We start from the raw sequence: 27,306 nt of genomic DNA on the forward strand, positions 1-27,306 counted from the left end.
GCGGGGGACAGCGGCGAGGGCGAGGCTGGCGGAGCGGAGCTGGTGGGTGGGGTTGTAGAAGCTGAGTCTGCTGTTCAGGTAGGCTGGTCGGGCGTTGTGCAGTGATTTGTGTGCGTGGGTGAGGAGCTTGAAGGTGATCCTCTTGTCGACGGGGAGCCAGTGTAGGTCTCTCAGGTGGGGGGTGATGTGGCAGCGGGGGGGACGTTGACGATCAGTTGGGCGGAGACGTTTTGGATGCGTTGTAGTCATCGTAGGTGTTTGGCTGGGATTCCTGCCTACCGTGCGTTGCTGTAGTCCTGTCTACTGCTGACGAGGGTCTGTGTCACCGTTCTTCTTGTTTCGATCGGGATCCACTTGTAGATCCTGCGGAGCATGCGGAGGGTGTTGTAGCAGGAGGAGGAGACGCTGTTGACCTGCTTAGACATGGAGAGGGAAGAGTCGAGGATGAATCCTAGGTTGCGTGCATGGTCGGTGGGTGTCGGTTCTGTTCCCAGTGTGGTCGGCCACCAGGAGTCGTCTCAGGCTGAGGGGGTGGTTCCGAGGATGAGGACCTCCGTCTTTTCCGAGTTCAGTTTCAGACGGCTGCTCCTCATCCAGTTGGCGACGGCCTTCATTCCCTCGTGGAGATTTGTTTTGGCGATGTGTGGGTCCTTGGTGAGGGAGAGGATGGGCTGGGTGTGGTCGACGTAGGAGATGATGTTGAGGTCGTGATGGTGGGCCACTTGTGCGAGGGGGGCCATGTAGACGTTGAACAGCATCGGGCTGAGGGATGAGCCCTGGGGGACGCGGCAGATGATGTCGGTGGCTTCGGATCGGAAGGGTGGGAGGCGGACGCTCTGGGTTCTGCCGGAGAGGAAGGACGTGGTCCAATCAAGGGCCTTCTCTTGGATTCCGGCTTCTTGGAGGCGTGTCTTTAGAGTGTAATGGCAGACCGTGTCGAAGGCGGCTGACAGGTCCAGGATGATTAGGGCTGAAGTTTTGCCGTTGTTTAGTTGGCGCCTGATGTCATCTGTGGCGGCGATGAGGACTGTCTTGGTGCTGTGGTTTTATTTGAATCCGGACTGGGACGGGTCTAAGATGTTGTTGTCTTCAAGGTGACGGGCAATTGCATGTTGACGATATTCTCGATGATCTTCACTGGGAACGGGAGCAGGGAGATGGGCCGGAAGTTCTTGAAGTTCTTGGGGTTCACCTTGGGCTTCTTGAAGAGGGCGTTGATTTTGGCGTGCTTCCATCTTTCCGGGAATGTCGCTGTTTCGAAGGAGATGTTGATGAACTTCCGTAGTTAGGGTGCGATGGCTGTGTCTGTTTTGTTGAATACGTGGTGTGGGCATGTTTCTGACGGAGATCCTGAGTGGATGGAGTTCATGCCTTTGCGTGTCTTGTCGTCGTTGACATTGGACCAGGAGGTCAGGCGGTTGGCGCTGGTGGTGTTCACAGGGGAGGTGGAGTCTGGCATAGTTGGAGCGGTCATGGTGTTGAAGCTGTCGTGGATGTCAGCGATCTTGCGGTGGAAGAAGATGGCCAGTGAGTCGCACAGTGCTTGTGAGGGCGGGATGTCATTGGCGTTTGCGCTGGGGTTGGAGAGTTCTTTTACGATGCTGAAGAGCTCTTTGCTGTCGTGTGCGTTGTTATCCAGGCGGTAACGTAGAGATTCCAGAGTTGAAAAACCTATGGAAAGTATCTAAAAGCACTCTATTCTACTGTCAAGTCTGCTGTCTTCAGAAAAAATATAAATTCGTAATGTTGTTTGGAATAGATGCCGGATATAATACTAACTTTCCACCTGCACAGAGGAAACCTATTTATTATTTGATCCTCTTGGCCAGACAGTAAATCTGCAAAAACTGGGTAGTATCACATCCTTCTTGGGTGAGGAGTGACTTACGTCAATCAATCATACCAGCTAAACCCATATGGAGAAATTCAATGTCCAATGCATACACCTCATTCAAATCTGTGGTTACCAGCTAAAATATGTATTGGATGGCTAAGAACAGCTTCAATCCACTTGCTATACATATTTCATGACTGCATTTGAAGGTGATAAGGTAAAATAGAATTAGGACATGCTTGGAAGGGAATTGTTGAACATTAAAACCACTTTTATATAATTGAGAAACTACCTCCTAGGTGCATGACTTACTGTGACTATTTATACTGATTAATGGAACCTTGAGTTCCTTCACTTAGCAAAAGTACCATATTCTAGACAACTAAGGTGTATCTAGCTTTTAATTAATAGGATTTAGGTATCATGTTCTAAGTAGGAGCATAGAATGCCAAACAGACATATTGTCACGACTCAGTAAACTTGAAAACACTGAAAATATTTCCTCCTATCCTTACAGAAAGGTCAGTGCTCAGTCTACTAAACGCATTATATTATCATCAGCATGTGAACTCTGAGACCACAGAATAGAGTAAGGCTAGAAAATACAGAAAATATGTGTCAGCATTAAAATACATGGGTGAATGAACAGGAATAGCCATGCTCCGTTTATGTAATTTATCCCTGACGCAAAGTATACAAGGCAGGCTATGTGATTTCTTGTGTACCTTATGGGTTTAAATCTCATGCAAAGCCACCCAATTGTTGATATGGGTGGTGTTTGTAAATTCCAGCGTGGAATTTGCATTGGTGCTGCACCACGATAGTACGCACCGCCATCACAAAATATTTCTGAATCTCATCTGGTGATTCTTTGAGTATAGTAAGCAGGAGTCCTCAAGTTCAATTGAAATGAGTCTTGATGCAAATTTTTAGGATCAGCTTTCAATGGTCTGACACCAAATACAGACTTTATTTATGGTGACCGAAGATTTATAGGGACTCTCTTGCAAGATCAAACACCTTCCAAATTCACCTGTTCCTGGTCTCTTCATGAGAAATGTTTGCATCTCAAGAGCAGAAGTTGAGAGACCCTTAAGGGTAATGCTGGTAGAAACACGTGTTTTGCAATAGAAAAAGAGTGGGCAGGGTGTGTCAGGCAAAAAAAAATATCTGGAAAGTGGAGATTGCATATTGGCCGCACTAAATCAGTTCTGAATTCAAAAGACAATGCAAAAATCTGAGTTGAAGTGACCCCCAAACTCTAATAAAGGTGAGGTGGATGCACAGGTTGATCCATCAAAACTTCCTCCTTGGAGAGAAGTCCTGCCTGTGGGGCTGATCAATCAAAGCGCCATTCTCCATGCAAAATGTCTTGTTCTACCCAGTGGGCACACACCACCAGAGCAGCCTCATACGAATGGAATCAAACTACTGGACGTCATGGCGAGGGTCACTATTTTACAGAGTGGCAAGGACAATGCATTACAGGAAGGAAGGGATGTACAGCTTCACAGGGTCTTGAAGGCACATCATGACAGTGAAGAAGGGAATCAACGTGGCAGTTGTGTTAGTCCAGGGCCAAGGACTTGTGCTGTTGACTCACTTAATGACTGGAACATCAAAGAAAGACACAGTCAGATAGATACTGTTGTACAGGTAGTCGAAAGGGCATTTCTCTTCCTTTTGCGAACGTCGTCAACAAATATGCCAAACAAGGTTTGAGCCTGCTGGAGCACCTCAGACCATGCCCAATTACAAAGCATCTATATTTGCGTTGGTGAAGGAAAAGATACTGCAGAAGGACACACCACTCAATAGAAAATGTGTAAAGTTCCTCCACATTGTGTGGTGGACTTTAAGGCCCACATGTGTCCTAAACAATAGGTTCTCCTGTTGATATTAAGCAATGTGGGAACCACCTAGCTGCAGTAAATATTAAGCAAGGGACAACTGCATGCACGAAGTAAAATATTCCTGAATATCGGCCATGGAATAGCAAAAGAGCAGAGAGAAAGGACACAATTTTATCCGAGGCCATGAGACATCTTTATGAACTTAGGGGCATATGCACAATCACCTATCGCCACCAGAAAGTCATGTTTACCGACGTTGTGGTGGCGATAGGGGCTGCGCCTTAGGTACAAGGCAGCGTTAAGCCAGTTAATGTGTCCAAAAGCTGCCTTGTACCTAAGGCTCCCTTTCAAATTATGGTTAGCGTGAAAGGGGTGGGCAGTGGGTGTTGTGTTGGGCATTCTACCGTAACACCCATTCATTTTGACGCTGTCCCCTGTGTACAAGGGTGACGTACATAGGAGGCAGCACCAAAATTAAGACCAGGAATACCAGGAAAAACCTGGTGTTAAGTTGGTGAAATGAGGAAAAATGCATAATTTCTCCTCGTTTTTGCTTTTTCCATGTGGGCTGCCCTGTGCAGCCCACATGGAAAAAGCAAAATGTCATGGTATGTTTATGTACAGGAAGGTGTCCCTTCCTGTACATGAACATACCTTTTAAGAAAGGCCAGTTTGTCACTTTCATGTGTGCTGCATGAAGCATGAAAGTGACAGAATGGCATTTTAGGATTGTTTATGTGCAGGAAGGGAAAGCTTCCTACACATAAACAATCCTCCCCTGCACGCAGACACCTTTGCACTCTGGTGCAAAGGTGCCTGCCTTGGTGCTAAGTTGCTAAACTTAGCGCCATCGCAGGGGGAAACGCAAGACTGCACCACGTTCCTGTAAATAGGCTGCAGCCATGCGTTTCAGAAGTGGCGGAGTGCTGGGTTAATCCAAGGTAGCTAATGCTGCGCTCTGACACTTCCTTGTACATATCCCCGTTAGCGTATTCCCAGCTGCAACTTGAGCCAATGATTCACAGTCAGTAACTATTTTTTAACACAAAGCACTTTTGTTTACTGCACAATGGATCGGGACCATCACAACACAAACATTTGTTAGTAATCTACAAAGCAATCGTAATGGCAGGGCATGTCTGTCATTAAGGCTGATTCAATCAAAAACGTTGTTGGCCTTAGGTTGTCCACCCAGGATGACCATTTTCTAAAAACTAGTTTTATTAAACAGTAATCCTCAACTCTACAGTTCATTGATCTTGGCAAACAACTTGTGGTTGTTAAAGGGTATGCCCTAATGGGAGTGGTTGAATTTTACTGAACTAAAGAACGTATTTGATCATTTTATGCATTTCATCTTTTATTTAACATGTCATTGAAGTAATGTTATTTTTATCTTTGTTTAGTTCTTAAGCATCTTAAAGCTTGTTTAGGCCTAGTTTGTTTAAACTACTCAGTGAGGTTTATAGAAGTCAATGCTGATTCCCTGGAAAATACTGTGGCTTTCCCAAGGCCACTTATTTTGCTATGGGACACACCTTTGTACGTAGTAGGTAGCTTTAGAGCTCAGAATAGCAGTATTGATGGTTGTTGTTTTGAATTTCACAGTCAAACCTGGCATGTGTCCTCCTGCTGTGGCCAAGTGCAAGCCTCCTTTGGCTGACCCAGAGTGCCAGGATGACGGCGACTGTCCACTGAACAAGAAATGCTGCAAACACTGCGGTAATAAATGTTTAGAAGCTGTAGCAGGTAAGGGTCTTACCAGTGCTGGAGATGACTGTGATCTAACTTGAGAAGCTGGCATGGGCAGAATGAATTACTAAGAGCTCATGTGAAAGAACCAGCCAAGAAATCATGTCTGACCCCATCCTAATGTTTTCACTGTAGAAAGGGTTAAGGAACATATGGGCAGTGGCAAGCGTTATGACTGCTACTCTTCAACTCAACTCCAGATGTAATTTGTGCATCTGCACACTCCCTTGGTAGTGCCTAAAAGCAGCGGAAGGAAGATTGATTTCAGTCTAAGGAAGTAGGGTATTTCAGAGGCATTTAGATATGGAATATCTTATTGTTTCAGTTTATGAATGCCCTTGTATAGGGCCTAATTAATATTATCGATATCACCGTGTGATACCTATGAATTATATTTGCGGGAATTATATTATTTTTTTACTGAACAGACTCAATGCCATCACAAAATGTGTTGCCTGTGGCACAGTGTAAGGCCCCTGCTTCCAGCTTGTGGAACCTCGGAGGTAGTCAGAGAGTAAAAGACTACCTCACATGTTTTCCTCCCTCATTATGGGCCTCATAAGGATGTCGAGCACGACCACCAACAACAAGCTGTTGGTGGCAGTCCGCGGGACTGCCAGATTAAGATGCTTGCAGATGGAGTACAGCAGACAGGGGAAAAGACCACTGCCTCGAACAGGTTCAAGAAACCCCCTGGAGCAGCGGTTGGATATAATTCCCTACAATGAAGGCGGTACTTGCGCAGGCACCACTGTAGGAATTACAATGTCTGTTTACATATCAGTGCCCCCATCCCTTGTGGGCCTCCAATATGTGGCTGGGGGGCACATGTGGTTTCCCCCCAAACATCCATGTGCCAGACACCATGGTTTGCTTGAAGTTGGCTGTGAGATGCTTCCATTGGGCAGCAGTCCCTCACTTGTTACAGAGAGGGATGGGGTGAGTGAGACTGCAGGCCCCACTCCACTCTGTGACAAGGTGTTACTGATTGACATTAGGCCCTGGGCATTTCAGGGCGTAAAACTGAAGTTCCCAGGAACAAAGAAATCAGTGATACTCCCCCTTTTCACAAGGAGGGCTCCAGCCTGCTCAGGTCAGACAGCCAGCAGGAGCCTGTGCTGTTAGCACATGTCCAGCACCTGACTGCCTGACCTGAACAAGAAGAGTGTCTGTCAAGCTGACCTTTGCTCAGCCTGACAGATCCTCCTCTTCTCCAGAAAAAGGTGACGGGGCATGGCCCCAACCTGGGCCCTGCGCTTCCTGGTTTCAAGGTTATGCCTATATGTCTTTACAGGGTCATTGAGATTCTCTGTTGGGTCAGTGGTGATTTGCTTGTTGAATTGCGCTCCTCTACATTCTCCAAAGGTGTATGTTGTGTTCTTCATCCAAGCATGACTGGAGGCTTCAGTGTAAGCAACAATTGACGTTTATTCAGGAGATGAAATCCTGTGCATGACAAGCCAGACCCCAACAGCTTCTTACCGTGCTGCTAAACCACCTCTGCACCCTAACATGTCATAAGGCTTGCCTCTTACATAGTCACATTCCATTATATTGAAAGATGCCCCGTCCATGTACATAAAAGGTAGAACCCCACAGGAAACTACATCATAACAGTGTTGCTCTTTGGTGAAGATTTTATATTTCTTGGTATGTGATTACAAGTCATTTCCATCTAAGAGTGGTATCAATTATTGTTTGGTGAGTGTCTTCAAAACAGCTTATATGCCTCATATTTCTGCAGTAAAACGTTAATAAATCCATCGGAAAATAAGTACACTTATTTTGATTCTTAATCAGGGATTTCACAAAGTACAAAGGTTAACAATAAACATTAAATGGGGTCTATAAAAGGGGCAGGGATTTTTGGAGGACCATAGTTGGACATAGTAACAGATGGGCCCGCTGAGGATGGTGACCAATCCAGTGGGACCTTCTAAGATGATCAATAGCTTCGTTTGTGGGGTTACAATGGATTGGCCACATGTGTTGATGCTGAATGATGCCCCTCATGGAGGATTACGTTATGGAAAACAGGGTTAGACCCAATAAAGTCAATGGGGACCTGGGTAACAGTTAGAATGAAAGGAAGGGGTCCTCAGACTTGGAACAAAGAAATTTACAAATTCATTTAATTATATTAAATTAGTTCAGAAAACAAAGTTATTGGATGCAAATGGAGTTTAATTCAACATTGCATATACATCCTATTCAAATAGGTTGATGGTTCATATTATAATCAACAAATTTCATTAACATGTGTGTACCCACATTCACAACAGGGAGGGGTGAAGTGAGGGAAGTGTCGGGGATAGGATAGATGTGGTCTGAGTCATTCAGTGACAAATCTTATTCATAATCCAAAAAACAACTACAAGTGGTCCTTTAAAAGTAAAGGCCACACCATGAGGCTCATAAAGAGTCCAAAATATAACTCGCAAAATTGGCCTAACTCCGTTAACGCGATAAATGTCTGGATTGGGACCGGAGTTGGTCGATGGATGTGTAGTCGTCTACGTTTCGACCCAAACAGACTGTAGTAATCTTTTCCTTACGAGCGGGTCTTCATCAGGACAATGAAGTTGTGGGTGGGCAAATTCCTTCCGCCTGGGCGAGAGGGTGTGATCAACTAAACGATGGATATTCTTGGTCCGGAAACTGGATTAGTACCTGTAGAAAATCTACAGCTTTGGCGGGTGTCAGCGCTTTTGGTTGAAGGATGTGGCCCCTTATCCGGTGGAGAAGTAGTGGACTATTGCCTCCAATGAATTCATTCATTCAGGAATTTGCCCACCCACAACTTCATTGTCCTGATGAAGACCCGCTCGTAAGGAAAAGATTCCTACAGTCTGTTTGGGTCGAAACGTAGACAACTACACATCCATCGACCAACTCCGGTCCCAATCCAGACATTTATCGCGTTAACGGAGTTAGGCCAATTTTGCGAGTTATATTTTGGACTCTTTATGAGCCTCATGGTGTGGCCTTTACTTTTAAAGGACCACTTGTAGTTGTTTTTTGGATTATGAATAAGATTTCTCACTGAATGACTCAGACCACATCTATCCACATCTAGGTGGCAGAACGGTTCCAAAGAGGCATGACAGCTATCGGTGAGTGGATGGCAGGAAACTGTCTGAAGCTCAATTCTGAGAAAACGGAGGTTGTCATTTTTGGCAATCTCTTGCCATCCTGGCCGACTACTTGGTGGCCATCAGCATTTGGCATTCCACCTTGTCCTACCCCCAAGGTGAGAAATCTAGGAGTTACCTTTGACAACCAGCTCAACTTTATGGCTCATGCCAATAAGGTAGCGTCCGCGGCCCATTTTAAACTAAAAATGATAAGGAAAATTTTGCCTTTTCTGCCTGACACAGCCGCTAAGACCCTGGTCACGTCATTGGTTTTAAGCTCACTAGACTACTGCAATGGACTCTTCCTGAATGCACAATCCAGAGTCACAAAAAAGTTGCAGACGGTACAGAATGCGGCCGCACGCCTGCTGTCCAAAAAACCAAAATTCGCACCCATCTCAGATACTCTGAGGACCTACCACTGGCTGTCTATCCAAAACAGGATAAAGTTTAAAGCTATGTGTACAGTCTATAAGGCAATGCAGTACCAGGGGCCTCGTTTCCTTAAAGATCATCTAATACCTTACTGTCCAGCCAGAAAGCTACGATCTGCATCACTTAATCAATTAGTGGTCCCACGTAGCAGAACAGTCACATGGGGCGACCGCCGCTTCCTAGTTGCGGCCCCCAAAATCTGGAATACCCTACCATACCACGTCAAAGCCAGTCCATCACTCTTACAGTTTAGAAAAAACTTGAAGACATGGTTATTCAACCAATAACACAGTACACCCACCGTATACCTCACCTCTATGGAATGATATTACTGCAGTCTAGCGCCGAGACACCCAAGGGTAATTGTTCGCGCTTTATAAGTGTCAGTAAATAAATAAAATAAATAAATATCCTATCCCCGACACTTCCCTCACTTCACCCCTCCCCGTTGTGAATGTGGGTACACACGTGTTAATGAAATTTGTTGATTATAATATGAACCATCAACCTATTTGAATAGGATGTATATGCAATGTTGAATTAAACTCCATTTGCATCTAATAACTTTGTTTTCTGAACTAATTTAATATAATGAAATGAATTTGTAAATTTCTTTGTTCCAAGTCTGAGGACCCCTTCCTTTCATTCTTTCTTCCTCATGGAGGATTAGCTTATTGTACACATAGTTTCCTAGTTCCTCCAGCCCCTCAGGTGAAATGCTGCTTCCTTTAGTAGGGCTAGTGATTGGGCCTTAGATCACTTTTACCAACAGCCTTTCAGAAAATAGATGCCTCGGTGTGCCCTCATTCCGGTCAGAGAACAGTAAATTGTCAATTTAATTAAATAGAATAAAATTAGGGGTGGAGTTGAAAACTACTTTGTTATAAAAATAATAATTTTATCTACATTAAATTTAATTTAATGTCATTTAATTTAGCTTTAGGAGTTTTGTTTGAATAAGGGAACTTATCATTTTGAATTATATGAAAAATGGCATTCCATTCAATTTGGAGTAAGTATAAGAGTTCTCAGTCATGAAATTTAACATATTAAAATTAAATTTAAAATATAGCAAACTGCATTATCCTAAAGTTTAGTGTTATTAATTTAGGCAGAGAAAATGTTCGATCATGTAAATGCGTGGAAGTATAGGTATGGTAATGCATGCATAAAGACATACAGGCTGCAGCCCTCAGAGCGATTTTCCCAGCACTCACCAGCCCAAATACAGAGATCATTGCTGGGCGAGTGCATGTGATGGCCTTGGCGCCTTCAGCGTCTTGTTCCAATGGGCACAGAATTGAACTAGTTATGAAAAGCTGTTGATGATTCTTTTTCCTGTATTATCTATGAATATGTTACAGTCAGGCTTGTTTTGTGTTGACAACAAAAAGCATTGTAGGCAAGCAGTGCTTATTTTGATCAGGTGCTTTCAGGTGCTCAGCACCTGCACTCCTTTCACAGGGCCGGGGCTACAATTTCTGGCCCTGCAGGTGGTGCTCTCAATATTAATTGTTCAAATTCAAAATAAAAAAGAATAACATATATTGCATGGTGACTGGCTGGTAAATGTTCATAGACAGGCCAGCATACGCCTGTCCAGGCAGGCATGATTGTGTATCACCACGTTTGTGATGATGTCATCTCGCTGATCACAAATCCAAGAAGTCATTGACAAACTATGTCTTGCATTCTATTCCCCGAGAGTGCTGCACCCTGCCACTGCCTGAGCCTAAGCCTCCCATTGGATAATTGTAGCTGGGAGCTGGCTCAAGACGGAGTTGAGGCGAGGAAGCTGTGAGAGCGCATTTGGAACTTGGGAGTGAGGGCTCTTGAGGAAGAATAAACAAAAGTAAGTGTGGACTTTCCACTTGCTGTGTAGCCAGAGTAGCATATCCTGCAGCCCTGCATTGCTGCTATCCTCAACGTGCTCGATGCGGCTGAGGCCCAGCACAACTTTTGTGCACCATGACGCCACCCGTAGGATCTGTGCGCTGCAACCCAGCATGGTAATTGCTGAGCGTGCGTGAGTCCAGTAGGCACCTCAGCCATACTTACTGGCATTGGTAGCATTATGGCGGGGGACAATGCCTGTGCTGTAGCAGGCAGGGTCACAGCAAGCTGAGCAGTGGATGCCAATGCTGTCGCCATCCCTGGACCTACTAATTGCAGGCAGCACTAGTAGTGACATCAACTGCTGTGCTCGAGCAGCTACCGGTATGCAAATAACCCAGTTATACCGCTCTGATTAATATATGCAAAAAAAAGCATTTTTATTTGGTGTACATTTTGTTTTTGCACTCATTGTAGGTAAGAAAGTAAAACACGTCATCTTCCTCATATTTAGGAAAGACAACAGGAAAACGCAGAGTTCAAAATAACAGGGACATGTACAGGCTGACGACAGGGGGCACAGGCAGCAGCACTGTTATAGATGAGAGAGAGAGCAGGAGTAAAGAGGAGAAAGAAACAACAAAAGAGGAGAGAGAGGAGACGGAGCTAAGTAAAAAAAAAGGAGAGCAAATCAGATACAAAGAGAACGCAGCCATGATGTGAAGAAGAGAGAAGATAGAATGAAAGGATGTAGAAAACAGGACAGGGGATAAAAAAAGCAGACAAATTATAAAATGGAGACAAGGTTAATCATTGCTAGACGAGTGATTGTAAAGAGCCAAGATCAAAGGGAGAGAGAGCAGAACATGGATAAAAGTGAAAGGAAAAAGGGGCAGGGGTAGAATGAATAGAGGGCAAATCAGAAATGCAGGGAATAAGGTAACACACCAGGTGTGAGAAAGATGAACAACTAGAGAGGTGAGATGATAGACTCTTAGAGCAAAGACGTAGGGGACAAACAACAGATGAAGGTTAGAAGATAGAGACTGAGGCAGTGAGAGTGTTGAAAGTGGGGCTCACCGGAGGAAGATGTGAGCTGTGGCCTCCTTGGCAACATTTTCAGCACCTGCACTTCTTTTTTTACAAATTAAGCAAGAGTCAAAGAGAGTGCAGGAATATTGCCCATGGCTACCACACCTGCACAGTAGACCCTGTGTTGGTTTGTTTGGCATTGATTTATAAAAATCGTCAGTGTTTGCACATAATTAATTATTAATCTGTGTGTACATGGAGCACAGGGCACCCTGGAGACTCCACGACTGTGGAGCGGGGCCTTTTGTTTTTGGCCGCCAAACTCATAAACTTGCTGTATTTGGCTTTCCACGAATATTGTTTACTGCATTACCGCTATGAAAACAAGGACACTATATGTTTATTTTTTTGCAGATCATGAAGGTGTCTGTCCATCATATATTTCAAAATCACTGGTCTGCCCTGCCGTCTACTTGCCCTCCTGTGACCATGATTGGAACTGCGCCGCTGATGAGAAATGCTGCACTGTGGGCTGCCAGCGGAAGTGTGTCAAGGCGCTGAAAGGTGCATTTCCGTTAGAGTAGAGGAGGAGGGGGCAACAGAGCAGGACCTGTGAAGATACTGATAGCAAGTAGAAAGAGACTACATATAACTTTTACAGGGTCATGTGTGTTACAATCCATCTTGAGGCAGGGGGCTGCTGTGGGACATCATTGTTGTCATGGCAGCAAGTTCTCTAAAACGTATATATGTCAGTCACAGCACTCACATTTATACTATGTTTTATGATTTATAACATCTGTTCAATACCACTGATCATGGATCCAGGTGTGCTGTGATCGCTGTGACAGGGGCAGGAGTCACACATCTCTTGAGTACACACGTGTGAGTTAGGGGAAATGACTATGAGTGTTAGATGGATGGTTTCTTGTCAGTCCAGGACTTACTTACAAAACATTTTTATTTGGGCCAGCTCTTGTATGTTTATTTTGTCAAGATTATGTGCAGAAGACTCCGGATCAGTGGTAGTCATCTCATCTGGTGAGATTTATGGGCACAGCTGTGTGATTGGTTATGGTGAAAGTCTCAAATACAGTGTGTTGATAAATTGTCAGTAAGTGTGCAAAGAGTACAAGGGAATACAAATGTGATCTGATATTGCAAACATTGGTGCACAGATTCTGGAACCACCTCAGGCTTTAATATCTTTCAGAAGAGATGGATGTTGTGCAAGCACCCAAAAAAGAGGATGCAATCAGTGATCATTGTTTACCCGCCACGATCCACTTTAATTATATTTCTTTAACAGCTTCACAGCTCACTGACGGGAGAGAGCTTTACATAACACTTCAATCATAACATATTTTCATCTTTACAATTTATACACTATATAGAACTGCTTGTGAATATGCATATCAAAGACTGAACCAGACATGGGGTAGTCTAGGGAGTCAACCTAGCATCACAATCATAATGGGAGGAAGGGATATTATGGTATTCTTACTTATAATATGTTAATAGAATAGAGAGGTATTATCTTGGGTACATTAATTGAACGATTGACAAAACATATCGTATTATAGTGATTCAATCTATCATAGGTTTTGTGAATCAGTGACTATTAAAATGATTTTCTTATATGGAATCCGGACACAAAGTAAAATATCCCCGGGAACACACAGAAAGGCAGGAACCAGGTGAATCAGTAACACGTCATAGTCTGTACCTCTATTGATTATGGGGTATATTTAACAAAGAGTTGCGTCGCCCTGCATCACGTAACGGGGCGCAAGAGCGACTCAAGTCTTAAGTTAGATTTGCAAGACTTTCATGGCCTTGCCTGGCTTGAGCAGGAGGTGTCCCATCCTGCACAAAAAACAATCCTGCTTACAGCGAATGCACCCTTGGATCCAAGTGCTGGTAAACAATAGGAAAGTGCCGTACACTATTAGGTACGGTTCATTGCTGCCCTTTCCTTACCATTCAGTGCAGCACAGCAAGGAGACTTGCTGTACTGCATGATGTTTTTATAAAGAGGCACCTATCATCACAGCCGGTATAAAAACAGGCGGATCCAGAGGGTAAGAGAAGATAAAATGGAGTAGCTATTGTGGAGGACCAGAGCACATTAAGCACCCTTCAAAAGGAGGAAAAGAAGGGGGCAATAATGATGAAGGGAGGGTATAGTTCCAAGGTTTGTGTTCCCTACCAGTGACTGCACGGGTTGGGACCACAAACCAGCACACCACCTCAACATCGTCTCTTACGCCGACTATACCCAGCTGATCCTCTCCCTCACCAAGGACTGGGCCACCGCCAAATCCAACCTCCACAAAGGAATGAAGGCCGTCGCAGACTGGATGAAGACCAGCCGACTGAAACTTAACTCAGACAGCATGGAGGTCCTCATCCTCCGCTCCACCCCCTCCGCATGGGATGACTCCTGTGGCTGGGGTTCGTCCTGGACTCAACGCTCTCTATGATCAAGTAAGTCAACACTGTTTCCTCCTCCTGCTTCAAAACCCTACGCACATTCCGCAAGATCTTCAGAGGGAGTTCCACCAAAACCAGTAGAACAGTCACACAAGCACTCATCAGCAGAAGGCTGGACTTCGGCAATGCCCTCTATGCAGTAACCATGGCTACACTACAGAAGAGACTCCAACGCATAAAAAACGCCTCCGCATGCCTAATCCTCGGACTCCCTCGCCTCAGTCACCACCCACCTATGAGATCTGCATTGGCTACCGGTCAACAGAAGCATCACCTTTAAACTCCTCACCCATGCTCAAAAAGCACTCCACAACGCAGGACCAGCATACCTCAACAAACGGCTGTCCTTCTACACCCCGAATGGCCAGCTTCGGTCCTCCCACCTCGCCCTCGCCACCGTACCACGCATCTGCCAAGCAACCACAGGCAGTAGATCCTTCCCCACCTCTCCGCAAAGACATGGACCACCCTCCCCACCCACCTGCGCCGAACCCAGGACCTACTAACCTTCAGCAGACACCTCAAGACCTGGCTGTTCGACCAGTAGCTGCCTCCCACCTCCCCCATAGGGCTTTGAGAGACCCTCACAGGTGAGTAGTGCACTCTACAAATGCTTGATTGATTGGTTGGTCCAGTGCAAACTTTTTCTAGAAAGCCGGAGCCTCCAAGAAAAGGGGCTATGAGCTATGGATGCAAAGAGTTATCTTATATGAATTTTTGATTACATATTCTAATTAAAAATGCAGCACCCTTCTGGAAGGATCATCAACCATGAAGAATACACAAAGCCTCACTGATGATTTGTATAATGATGCTTTCAGTACTACACACTGCTGCAAAACACAACTGGCAGTCATCCAAGAGGTGGCGCCCCCTGATAATTGTGTGCACTGGTTATTTACACAACTTTACAGTAGTTCGGGCAGGCATGTTCCTTGACTATTACCTTGCTCCAGTTTTGTGTTCTTCAATTAAATCCAGCAGCTCTGAAATGAGCAATGGATATTGTATTGCTAAAGAATATATATATATATATATATATATATATATATATATATATATATATATATATATATTACCTACTGGCGGTCGCCAGTAGGTAGTTATAGTTAGGATTTTTTTCAATGTTAAATCTGAAAATTCTATTTGGAATAACTTTGGCGCCGGTTGACGAATCTGCCTGAAAATTCCCTCAAAATGGCCTCGCGGCGTTCCGGTCCTTCCCTGAAAGTTTGGGGGGGATTCGTCAAGCGGGGGCCGAGATAAAAGGGGGGTCCCAAAACGCGTTTTCCCCATGTTAATTTCCATAGGGCGGTCGATTTCACTTTTAGCCCGAACGGCTGAATGGATTTCCACCAAACTTGGCAAAATTGTAGGGACTGGTAGCCCGATGTGCCTTTGCTATGTCTCAAGATATGTGCTCCAGTGGATTTTGAGTAATTAAGGTTCAAAAAAATATATATATCTATAGCCGCGCTCCGGTACGCGCACCGGTACGCGCACCGGGCGCTTACCGCGACTTGCGTGCAGAAAGCTGATTGGCTCTGGGATGTCTGTAAACATTCTAAACAGTCCGGAGCGGCCGCCATCTTGTGTCTCGGTAGGATCGAGACACGAGAGGTGGCCAAAACAAAGAGGGAAATGACCATAAGGGGGCAGAGTAGACCCCCCTTGACCCCCTAGGTTTGATGTGGGGGCCATAAAAGGGCCCCGCGGAGCAAAAAAAAAATTAAAAAAAAAATTGATTTTCGCGGGGTGAGCGCCCGGTACGCGCACCGGTACGCGCACCGGTAAGCATACCGGGGAGCATACCATGGGGAAAAAGAATGACAGTTTTAAAAGTAGCTGTTTAAAAAAAAAATGTTTTGTTGTTTTTTTTTATACATACACATACATATATATATAAATGCATATGCATATATATATATGCATATATGTGTATATGTGTGCGTGTAGAGAGAGGTAGAGAGGTAGAGGTGTAGAGGTAGAGAGGTAGAGAGGTAGCGGTAGAGAGGTAGAGATTAGTAGAGAGAGAAGAAGAGAGAGGTAGAGAGGTAGAGAGTAGAGAGTGAGTAATAGAGAGTAGAGAGTGAGTAGTAGAGAGTAGTAGAGAGCAGTAGAGAGAGTAGCAGAGAGTGAGTAGTAGAGAGTAGTAGAGTGAATAGTAGAGTGAGTAGTAGAGAGTAGTAGAGAGTGAGTAGTAGAGAGTGAGTAGTAGACAGTAGTAGAGAGTAAGTAGTAGAGTGAGTAGTAGAGAGCAGTAGAAAGTGAGTAGTAGAGAGTAGTAAAGAGTGAGTAGTAGAGAGTGAGTAGTAGAGAGTGAGCAGTAGAGAGTAGTAGAGAATGAGTAGCAGAGAGAATAGTAGTGAGTAGTAGAGAGTGAGTAGTAGAGTGAGTAGTAGAGACTAGTAGAGAGAGAGTAGTAGAGAGTGAGTAGTAGACAGTAGTAGAGAGTGAGAAGTAGAGAGTGAGTAGTAGAGAGTAGTAGTGAGTAGTAAAGAGTGAGTAGTAGAGAGAGAGTAGTAGAGAGTGAGTAGTAGAGAGTAGTAGATAGTGAGTAGTAGGGAGTAGTGAGTAGCGAGTAGTAGGGAGTGAGTAGTAGAGAGAGAGTAGTAGAGAGTAGTAGAGTAGTAGAGAATGAGTAGTAGACAGTGAGTATTTGAGAGTAGTGGAGTAGGAGAGAGTAAGTAGTAGAGAGTAGTGGAGAATATTCCAAAGTTTGGCACAGCACCACTTTCACAATGAGTCCAATCAAATCATATCACTTAGAGTCCTTATTGAAGCGCTGAATCTTGGTGTATATTCAAATGCTTTTATTTTCCTTAAGTTTATGTACCACAGCCAGCCGAAAGGTTTCGTTCTGTACAACAGAACTTCTTCAGGGCGTTCTTATTTCCTTCAAGTTATGTCGGTATCCAGTTGTCATATAATTAGATATTTCTTCCAAATGTTAGACGAGACATAAGTATATTCTTATTCAAAGTGACTAGGTATCAATTTTACCCACACAATTCGGGCAGACTTGAGTAATTTATAGCATCCTCAAAGTCAGTCTTTCAAAAATTCCAAAGTATAGGACATGATAATCCAAATCCAAATGTTTCTCAAGAAAAGTAATTTACAATCGTTCGGAATATCGGTGTTTGGGCAGATATGATCCAGGGACCCCCAGTATGCAAGGGGAATTAGTCCCCCCTCTACAAACGCGCCAGTGGCCTGCATTGCAGAGAGGTGTAAAAAGGGTGTGGCCTCATTACACTTCTCTGCAATGCAGCTCCCTCGCGCATACTGGAGGCTCCTGGTGGACCAGTTGACCCCAGGGACCCCCAGTATGCAAGGGGAATTAGTTCCCCCTCTGCAAACGCGGCAGTGGGCTGCGTTGCAGAGAGGTGTAACAAGGGGCATAGTCTCATTACACCTCTGCAATGCAGCCCCTGGCGCATACTGGAGGTTCCAGGTGGGCTAATTGGCCCCCAGGGGCCCCCAGTATGCAAGGGGAATTAGTTCCCCCTCTTCAAACATGCACGGGGGCTGCGTTGCAGAGAGGTGTAAAAAGGGTTGTGGCTTCATTACACCTCTCTGCAATGCAGTCCCCTGGCGCATACTGGAGATTCCTGGTGGGCTTTCAGGTCTTATATAGTTAGGAATTAGCATTAAAAAAAACTTTGAAATTCACTGAAAAAACCATAGGTTTCACACCAGTTATAGTTAGGAATTAGCATTTAAAAAACCTTTGAAATTCACTGAAAAAACTATAGGTTTCACACCAGTTATAGTTAGGAATTAGCATTTAAAAAACCTATTAAATTCACTGACAAAACCATAGATTTCACACCATTTATAGTTAGCTGGAAATTTTACTGACATAAAACCATTGAAATTCCCACGTTATAGTTAGTTGGACTCACTATAACTTGCGCGCCTGTAATGCACTGCTGATGACGTCACATATTACATCACTCATGACATGGTCAGTGACATCACTCATGACATCACTGATGACACCATCCTTGTGACAGAGTGACAGACCTAATTTCAGTGTAATGTAACGCTTGAAACACATATTCAAAAATAGAAACAAACATTTTCAAAAAAATGGAGATACCCAAACCAGTAACAACAACCAATTCAGTAATTCCACCATCTATATACACATCCACTCATTCACCAACAGTTCTATATAGTCACTCATATATATACTCACTCATCATATGTAGTGATACACCTATACATCCTGTTACACATCAGCAGTCATCCAAAAGTTACTCACACACATACTCACACATGCAAATAAACTATTGAACATCCATTTATTTGCATATACATTTATACACACACTACCACCTTACTTCTAAGGAAACTTACCCATACTTACTCTCTTAAACAATCACTTATAGAAACACATACTTATTTAAACAGGAACTCCTACAATCTCTCACTATATATACTATACTCACTTATATACATCAATACTCACATATACTAGATTAAAACATATGTCGTTACTAATGAAGACACTAGTGAGACAGTCATTCACTCACTAACACACACATATACACACTCATCCACCCATACAGTCCTGCACATATGCTGTCTTCAAAACACATACAAACAGTGAGTCAGTCACCAACCCCTGCAGCCACTTATACACAAAGAGAAACACTGATACAAACATTTAAATATTTAAACAATACTCGCTAATATATGTATTCACTAAGATACACGTAATAAGCCAGTTACCCAACCAATTTTTTTTTATAAAAAAATCCATTTACACACTTATTTAAACATTTATTCTTCCATCGACCTTTACAAATACATATATAAAACACATTTATTTTTCAGAAAGACACACATTCACTGGATGGTGTCATCAGTGATGTCATGAGTGATGTCACTGACCATGTCATGAGTGATGTAATATGTGACGTCATCAGCAGTGCATTACAGGCGCGCAAGTTATAGTGAGTCCAACTAACTATAACGTGGGAATTTCAATGGTTTTATGTCAGTAAAATTTCCAGCTAACTATAAATGGTGTGAAATCTATGGTTTTGTCAGTGAATTTAATAGGTTTTTTAAATGCTAATTCCTAACTATAACTGGTGTGAAACCTATGGTTTTTTCAGTGAATATATATATATATATATATATATATATATATATATATATATATATATATATATATATATATATATATATATATATATATATATATATATATATATATATATATATACATATATATTGGACCCTGCAGGCTCCCCCAACCTCCCTGCAATGGCAAAACATCTTAGATGTATGGGGGAGATCTGCTGATGATCTTCTTAAATCTTAATCAACTACTTTTTCAATGCGGAGTTACTGTCATCAGCAGGTTCCCTGCAGTTCTATATGTTCTGCAATTGCAAGCAAATAGTGGTTGTGTCTCTGCCCTGATAGGCACATTTCATTGCCATGGATGACATTGGTGTGGCAGTTACAGTCTTAGTCTAGTTCAAATCTTTTGAATTAAATTGCCATTAATCTGTATTTTTATCCTCTTACTCTTTTGAAGCCACATTGTTGCCCAGAACAGTTACTCAGGGCTCATTGTTGCCACGTGATCTGTAGCTAAGCTGGACCACACATTTGGGTAGAAAATTATCAAGCCCCTGCGTTATCCTTGTGTCACACAAGGCGAAGCAAGGACAATGCAAAGTCTACAGTAATATGTACAAAGCCATTCAAGGGGCGATTTGTGCCATCTATGTGGCTTTGTATAGAAATGTAATGCAACACTGCAGCTTTTGTTTCATTTTGTTGCATATCACTATTTTCCCAGATTTACTAAAATTAGTAAACTTGGCAATGCGTCAACATGCTACGCTTTTGCAAGTGACGTGTGCCAAGAAAAATATCTATATTTCTCCGTGATACTTACTCTTTCTGTGCACTAGGCATTCCGCATCACACATAGAAAGAGGAACATTCCTCTCAGGGTTGTTTTTGTGCAGGTTTTCCATTCTGTACAAAAACAATCCTCCCTGTACGGCATTCTCCCTTGTAATCTGGTGCACAGGTGCCTGCACTGGTGCTAGGCAGCACCAAGTGTGTCAACCCATGGAGAGAGCAGAAATCCTCTATATCTTAGTAAATATGGAGCATTTTTGCACAACCTAGCACAGCAAATTTGCCTGCTGCACTACGCTGTGTGAAAGATAAGGTAATATACCCCATAATTTGTACTTGTGAGCATGTAGCACCCAGGTACTCCTTAATGTTTTGTGGAACTGATGATCATGGCTTAATCTTTGCAGTGCTTGGAGTGGGAAATCAGGGACTGGATGAGTGCAAACCAGCATGAGCAGTACTCTTAAAGTGCTTGGGGTAGTTGGAATGGGTAGAGGGCACCTGCGTCATTCTGGTTACACTTTGAGCTTACTCAGGTACTTCTTCTGTGGATGGCTTTCTCTATTACTTTGGCTGGGTTGGGAAGGAGGGAGATAGAATGGGATTTGCTCAGTTGACTTTGGTCGGCTGATGGCTTCTTGAGGAGGGTGCTGGCCCCTGAATGTTTCTTGTCTTCCAGGAATGTTTCAGGTGCAATGAAGGTGTTGATGATGTGGGTGAAGGTGGTGCTGATGGGTTATGCTCCAAGTTTATAAATGTGGTGAGGGAATAGGTTTCTTGAATGCATTGTTTGCATTGTCAATGCTGTGTCTTCTCTCAAGAGAGTTTTCCATTTGGTCAGGTGGCCTTGGTTGGTGATGGGTAGGTCTGCGGTGTGATCACTGAGGTCTGGTTGGTGTGAAAAGTTTCTGTAGATGTTTGCGATTTTGTTGTGAAAGAAGTTGGATAGTTTGTCGCAGAGTTCTTGTGAGGGTGTAATACCATGATGGAGGCTGGAGTTGTGGTGAAGTTCTTGATAATCAAGAAGATCTCTTTGCAGCTGTTGGAGCTCCCTGTGATGCATTTGGTTAGCACACATTTTCCAGTGAATGGGTCTCCTTTGGATGAGAATCGGTTGGCTAAAATTCACCTTCATACTATCACTAATAGCAGAGATAATTCCACTAGACTATACTTCACACTGGGAAAAGTTAAAACAAAGCGTTTATCATTTTTTTCACAAATATATTACAACCCATCTTCACTTGGGGACTGACCACATGTTAAACTTTTTTGGTTGGATATGTTTGTCTTCAATCTTGGTGGGTTTGTTGGTATTGGTAAATAAACTTTTATATAGGATGCAGAGGCAAAAAGGTATGACATAAATATAGGCATGCACACAGCTCAGACAAATTAATTTGATCCTACCACGGAGTGCACTCCGACACTTAGATTCACATGATGGTGCTCAGTTAGGAGCTAGTTTGAAGAAGATGAGGTCCTGGGGACTGTGAAACCGTGAATAACCAGAGGTGCTTTCACAGGCAAAGAGTCTAGACAAAGATGGTTGCACTGTGACTGATGGGGATCTCATAGCTATCTGGTCTCCAGCATGTGATATATGGCAGTTAGGGGTTGGAGGAAGAAGGCAGAGATGAAATGATGGACACCTTGCCAAGCATAAGGTTAAAGTGAAAAAACGGAAGGCTGGTATTGAAGGTGAGGGGAAAAGACAGCAACAATTGTAAAGTTCAGTGATGCTATAAATAATAATGTGGTCAGACTCTAGGAGTTTATTACTCTCTGGGAACTGAGGATCACTTCCACTGTGGATGGCATTTCCTTGGGTGTATAGCAGTAAAGGCTTACCCCTTAAATCTCCATACAGATGCAAGAAAAATTAAAAAGATATGTGCATGATCAATCAGAAATTCAGCACAAACTGGTGTGGTAGTGGGCACAAAAGCACATGGTTAATGGGAGAAGCCTGCAAACTCTGAATTTTTAGTTGAGGAAAGTGTAGTAATATTCTGAGGCAGCTGCTCTGGCATAGTTTAAGCTCTGGCTTGAATGCAAGAAATAGGTTTCCACACCTACAGATGAACTGCTCAGGATGCTGATTCACCATTGGATGGAGGCATTGAAGAACTGGGATAGAGAGTGACCTCCCTAGTTACAATCCTCTCCCATAGGTGGCTGTCAGAGAGAGAGAGACAGTCCGAGGGAAGATAGGTTTTCTATTGAATGATGTACATTAGGCTGTGTTTGCCTCAAGGCACTCCTTACTTGCAAGTGGAAGATTTGAAGTTAACCAGTGCAGGCTTTGGGGAGGCTAGCATGGATTTTTGCTTCTCGTGGGCCGTGGCTTCAAGTAGTTGTCCAGCGGCAAAGAGAAACTACTTGTGGAAAATTGGTTCCGTCCTCCCTTGATTGTCGCTGGAGCTGCACCAGAGGAGAAACTGTCTCTCCCTGTATGAATAAGCAGGCCTACAGGCGCTGTTTGACCGTGTCTATTCTAAGGAGAAGTAGAGCTATTGTTGGGAAAACATCCCTAAGCATCCATGACATGCATAGGCCCATGGGATAGCTCAAAGGGCTCTTTTGATGCCCTGAAGAACTCTGTGTTCCTTACGTCTAGACTGGAGTGATAGGTGATGTAATTTAATGTCCCTTTCAGAGCAAATATATAACTTGCAGGAGGAATGGCTGAACCTTTTCTTAAAAACACAGCTACCCATTTAGACATATCAGCTTCCCTTGCATCATGGTGATTACTTGTTACCTTTGAGTTCTCACATATTTCTACCCCATCATGGAAAATTCCTTTGACCAATGGTGTGGCATCTGAAACTACAGGGATACATTAGGAGAAGATGCACTTTTAGTGCTGCCATGTCCGTGACATGCAGGAAACATTTGCTGATGGTAGGGGCCAACTGGTGCCCACTGCTAGTGTTACCTTGGTAGACAGCCAAGCCACGCAATTGCCTAGAAGTGGCAATGTGAACATCACAGCCATTGACTTCAACCAAGTAGAAGAGCCTGCCTTTCTCAAGTGAGAAACTGGGTCTGCAACTCCCTGTCTTTCGATTTATATACAAATGTTAAGACCCCAGCATCTTCTCTTCCTAAATGTAGACCCAAGGTTCCATCAGAGGACACTGTTCTTGAGGGGTCTGTGAATCCTGCCCCTCAAAACGCTTCCCCTTACCAAAGGACGTATAATCTGTAAGCCTGAGCGCTGTCTCCTTTCAAGCATGTATCCTTAGTTTGTTACTAGTACTACATAATGTTTGTACATATATCAACTCTTCCCGATTAGTTCCATCTTTTGGGATGCATTGTTCACACCATTATTGTAATACAATACTTTGGATTGGAGGGCATGCTAACTTTGCAGGTGAAGTGCATGGAATGATAAATACCTAGCAAGGCAATAGATCATATATGGTTCATCAGAAAGAATTAGTTGAGAAAAACAAAAGAATTGAGCCCACATGTTTGGCAAGTCCTTTTTGCATGCATGTCAAAGGAATTAACCTACATAGAAAACACTTGTGGTTGGGAATACCACGTAACACTCAATCATGCCAATGTTTTTGCTCTGCTGTAGCATTCTTTGCAAGTGGATACAATCTGGACAAGAGCAGAGTGCAGGCATGAGTTCACTGCGAGTCAGCAGGCTGAATGGTCAAGTGGTGGGTGGAGTCTAATTGGTCAGAAGATTCTACATCGGGGCATCAGGTTCCAGACTACATTAATATTTGAAGATCACAATGTTGAAAATGCTTTTTCTATTCTATATTCCAGAAAAAATGGGTGAGTGCACAAAGGTGACAAATGTTCCTGAAACAGTAGATATCTGCAACAAATGTAATAATGACAAGGACTGCCCAGGAAATGAAAGATGCTGTGATAGACCGAAGGGGCGGGAGTGCCGTCAACCTGCCAACTTTGTGGGTAAGAAGTTGAATGACAGTGGATCCATTACACGATTTTAAAATTCCATGTACATGATTTCATCAAAACATTGGGCTAGCTATGCAAGGGACCTAATATACATATTCGTCTTTACACTTGCCCCAGGTGGTAGATTTAATATATCAACATCTTTCATACCAGATGATGAATTTAATATCTGTTTGAAATTATCACCAGTGACATGTAGTCAGCAAGTCAATCATCAATTATACACAGCCATTCAGATGATCACTCTGTGTAAGCGACCACACCTCCTGCTGCTATGTTTATTGTTTGTTGTAGTCAGCCATTTTTCTTTCTGGGAGGGACTTTGATCTTCTTCTGGGTATGTACAGAAGTGGGGTCTGCTTCTGATTTGCTCTTTGATGACACTGTCTACATACAAAAGAGACCAACAATGCCAACGTGCTGCATGATGGGAATAAGCACCAAGAGAATACAAACAAATTCAGTAGCACTGAAAGTTTACATTTCTTGTTTGTCAGAATTCAAAAACAATAACAAACTATTTTGTATTGGTGGGTACTGATAAACCATTAATCAGCCATGAGCTTAGTCCATTCAGGGCATAACAGCCGCTTTTCTTGATGAGAAGACAGATTAAACTCTGTTGGAGAAACCCAACAAACAATAGTTTTTTTTTATTTATTCCCAGACGACTCATCAGGAACATCCAGGAGACTGGACACTTGAGCGTACTGCATTCAGATGACATGCAGCCTCAGGAAGAAACATGAATAATTGCAATTGAAGCTGAAATAATAAATCAAAAGCATTTATAGTATAGATAAAGATGTCAACATTAGAGAGACAACATTGATCTCTGTGTCTTTATTAAAATCAAGACTTTCCTTTTCTATTTGAGATTGGAAAATCTACATTTTAACACAGAATTAGAGGATCATATTATACTTGTTTAAACCCCTTTGACAACTATTAACAAGGCGTGAGCCACTGGTTTCCAATAAAACACTCTGAATGATGATACTCCAGTCCAATCTGCAGATCCAAGAATTTCCACGAACCCTCTTTTAGGTGAGAAGACTCGGACGGCCAAATTTCGTCTAGTGGAAAGAGCCCCAAATAATGTTGTATCTTTTCAGCCAAATATATAGCCTTAGTACATCAGGCTAAAGTAGGAAAAGATACAGGAGCATGTTTTTTTCATGAAGATTAACCATTGCATAAGAGGACATTCCTAAATAGGTAGTCTTTATTGTTTAAGGTCACACTTCAATCAACTTTGAATGGGAAGGAAAGTAAGGCTAATCAAAACTAGAGAAGGCATTATTCATGTATCTAAAAACAGAAACTCTGAAGGGGAAAAATGTCTTGTAGAAACACCTGGAGGACTATCATTTGAGTCTCGCTCAAAAGGAAATAAAGAAGATCACGGAAGTTTGCTTTGCAATGATAGGGAGACATTGTCAGACCATGTTTGCAACATTTGCTGAATTGGCTTAGCATCCCATGTTGAGGAACAATGGAGTTTAGAGGGTTGACTGTCTGGTACCAATCATCAATTTGCAGACTAAAGGATGTCCCCCTGTGAGATTTTCCTCAAAAAGCAAATCTTAGGTCCAGCAGAACAGCGGATCTGTAGCCATTCTTAGTTCTGAAAGATTTGCCGTAGGATGCCAATGAGTGATAGTGATTCATTTGCACACATCAACCAACTCTAAGCCTGCCAAGCTTTACTTTAAGTCTTGATGTCACCTGGGTCCAGGAAGATGTCATTAGGCTAGCAGCTGAAGTCAAAAGGCCCATTAGTGACCAAGAATACCAGACATTTTGAAGCCATCAGCTGTGGCTTAGCAGATCGGAATGATTGTGACTCTTGCTAAGGGGATCTTAGAGGAGGCGAAGGTAGAAAAATAGGAATATGTATGGCCGTTTTGCAGCGAGAGATTGGAACAAAGCCTGAGCCATAGTGAATTAGGAAATTAGACCAAGCAATGCCTTCCATATATCAATCTGAGCCAGGCACCTGGAAATCATGACAAGTGGAAGAAAACCAACTAATCTTGCAAGAATATGTCTATATAAAAACTATACTGTAAAAGTGGGGCAATTGTGTGTTCAAAAATAATACAAATATAATTTCAGGCCATATTGATGATTCAAGGTTTGGTAAACTACCATATGAAGTCTTCGTTCATGAAGGTACCCGGACTGCAACCAGAAGCCATTCCACCCTGTGGATGCCAGGAAGAAATTTAGTTCAACTGATATTTTTTGATTGTGACAGGAGTGCCAAAATACATTTGCCAAATCCTACCGGGGTTTAGGCTTGGCACTTCAAGATGGTTTATATATTAAACCAAGGACGAGATGTCCAGCCACAAAAGAACAGTGAAACATTCCTTGTTCTTGACAAAATTGAACGGCCAAAGGAGACTACAATCTATCTAAATAATTGATATCCATTGAGAATTGTTTTATAGAGTATGTCCCAACAGGTTGAGCACTGGTCACATCAAGGATTTCATCTCTACTGACTGGCAAGTGACTAAGACTAAATCTGGATATCTGGTGAAGATGGTAAAACTATTCGGAGCAACAAAATAGTTTTGCCACCATGTTATCTTATTTTCTTCTCAGTACCTTTTGTCTAAGGCCACTATAACTCTGTAGATGGTATTCTGCATTCCTTTAGCATACTTGGTAACAATGCGGGGGGTTATAAAAATAGGGCTTAGTAGGCAATTGCAAAATCCCTACCATTGTGGCCCAACAAAACCAAAGGGGTGACATTTAAACTGGTAAACCCTGGTGTGGAAAATACATTAAAAGAACCTCCTATGTTCCAGGCAAATTAGAAAATATAGGTAAGAATATTTGTGGTGTAGCTTCACCAGCCATTCTCCCTGCAAAAAGAGCTTTTCGTAGAAGAATAATGACTTCCATTTTGAAGTGGCGGTTCTTTGTTCGTTCCTTTTTCATTTTCAAACTCATTTTGCCACAAACACACTTTGGCTGGAGGGAGCTCTCTTCTGTGGCTCCCTTGGAAAGAAGCTTTCAAATATTTTATATGCCTCTGTTTTTCCCACGCAGACATTAATTGTCTTTAGAGAAAACCTTACAA

The 27,306-nt window shown here is 43.0% G+C and overlaps 1 protein-coding gene across 4 annotated transcripts in view; it reads left to right on the forward strand.

Annotated features, from left to right (window-relative positions):
* LOC147709692 (uncharacterized) overlaps window positions 1–27,306 on the forward strand; it is a 156,887-nt gene that overhangs the window by 123,062 nt on the left and 6,519 nt on the right. For all 4 annotated transcript variants that reach the window (XM_086928204.1, XM_086928205.1, XM_086928206.1 and 1 more), the window contains 3 exons: window positions 5,296–5,436; window positions 12,288–12,437; window positions 24,051–24,200. In XM_086928204.1, coding sequence (XP_086784330.1) covers window positions 5,296–5,436; window positions 12,288–12,437; window positions 24,051–24,200 — 441 coding nt within the window. The remainder of the gene's footprint in view (window positions 1–5,295; window positions 5,437–12,287; window positions 12,438–24,050; window positions 24,201–27,306) is intronic.

Source organism: Lissotriton vulgaris, chromosome 6 (genome assembly GCF_964263255.1).
Source record: "Lissotriton vulgaris chromosome 6, aLisVul1.2, whole genome shotgun sequence".
NCBI classification, from domain to species: Eukaryota; Metazoa; Chordata; class Amphibia; order Caudata; family Salamandridae; genus Lissotriton; species Lissotriton vulgaris.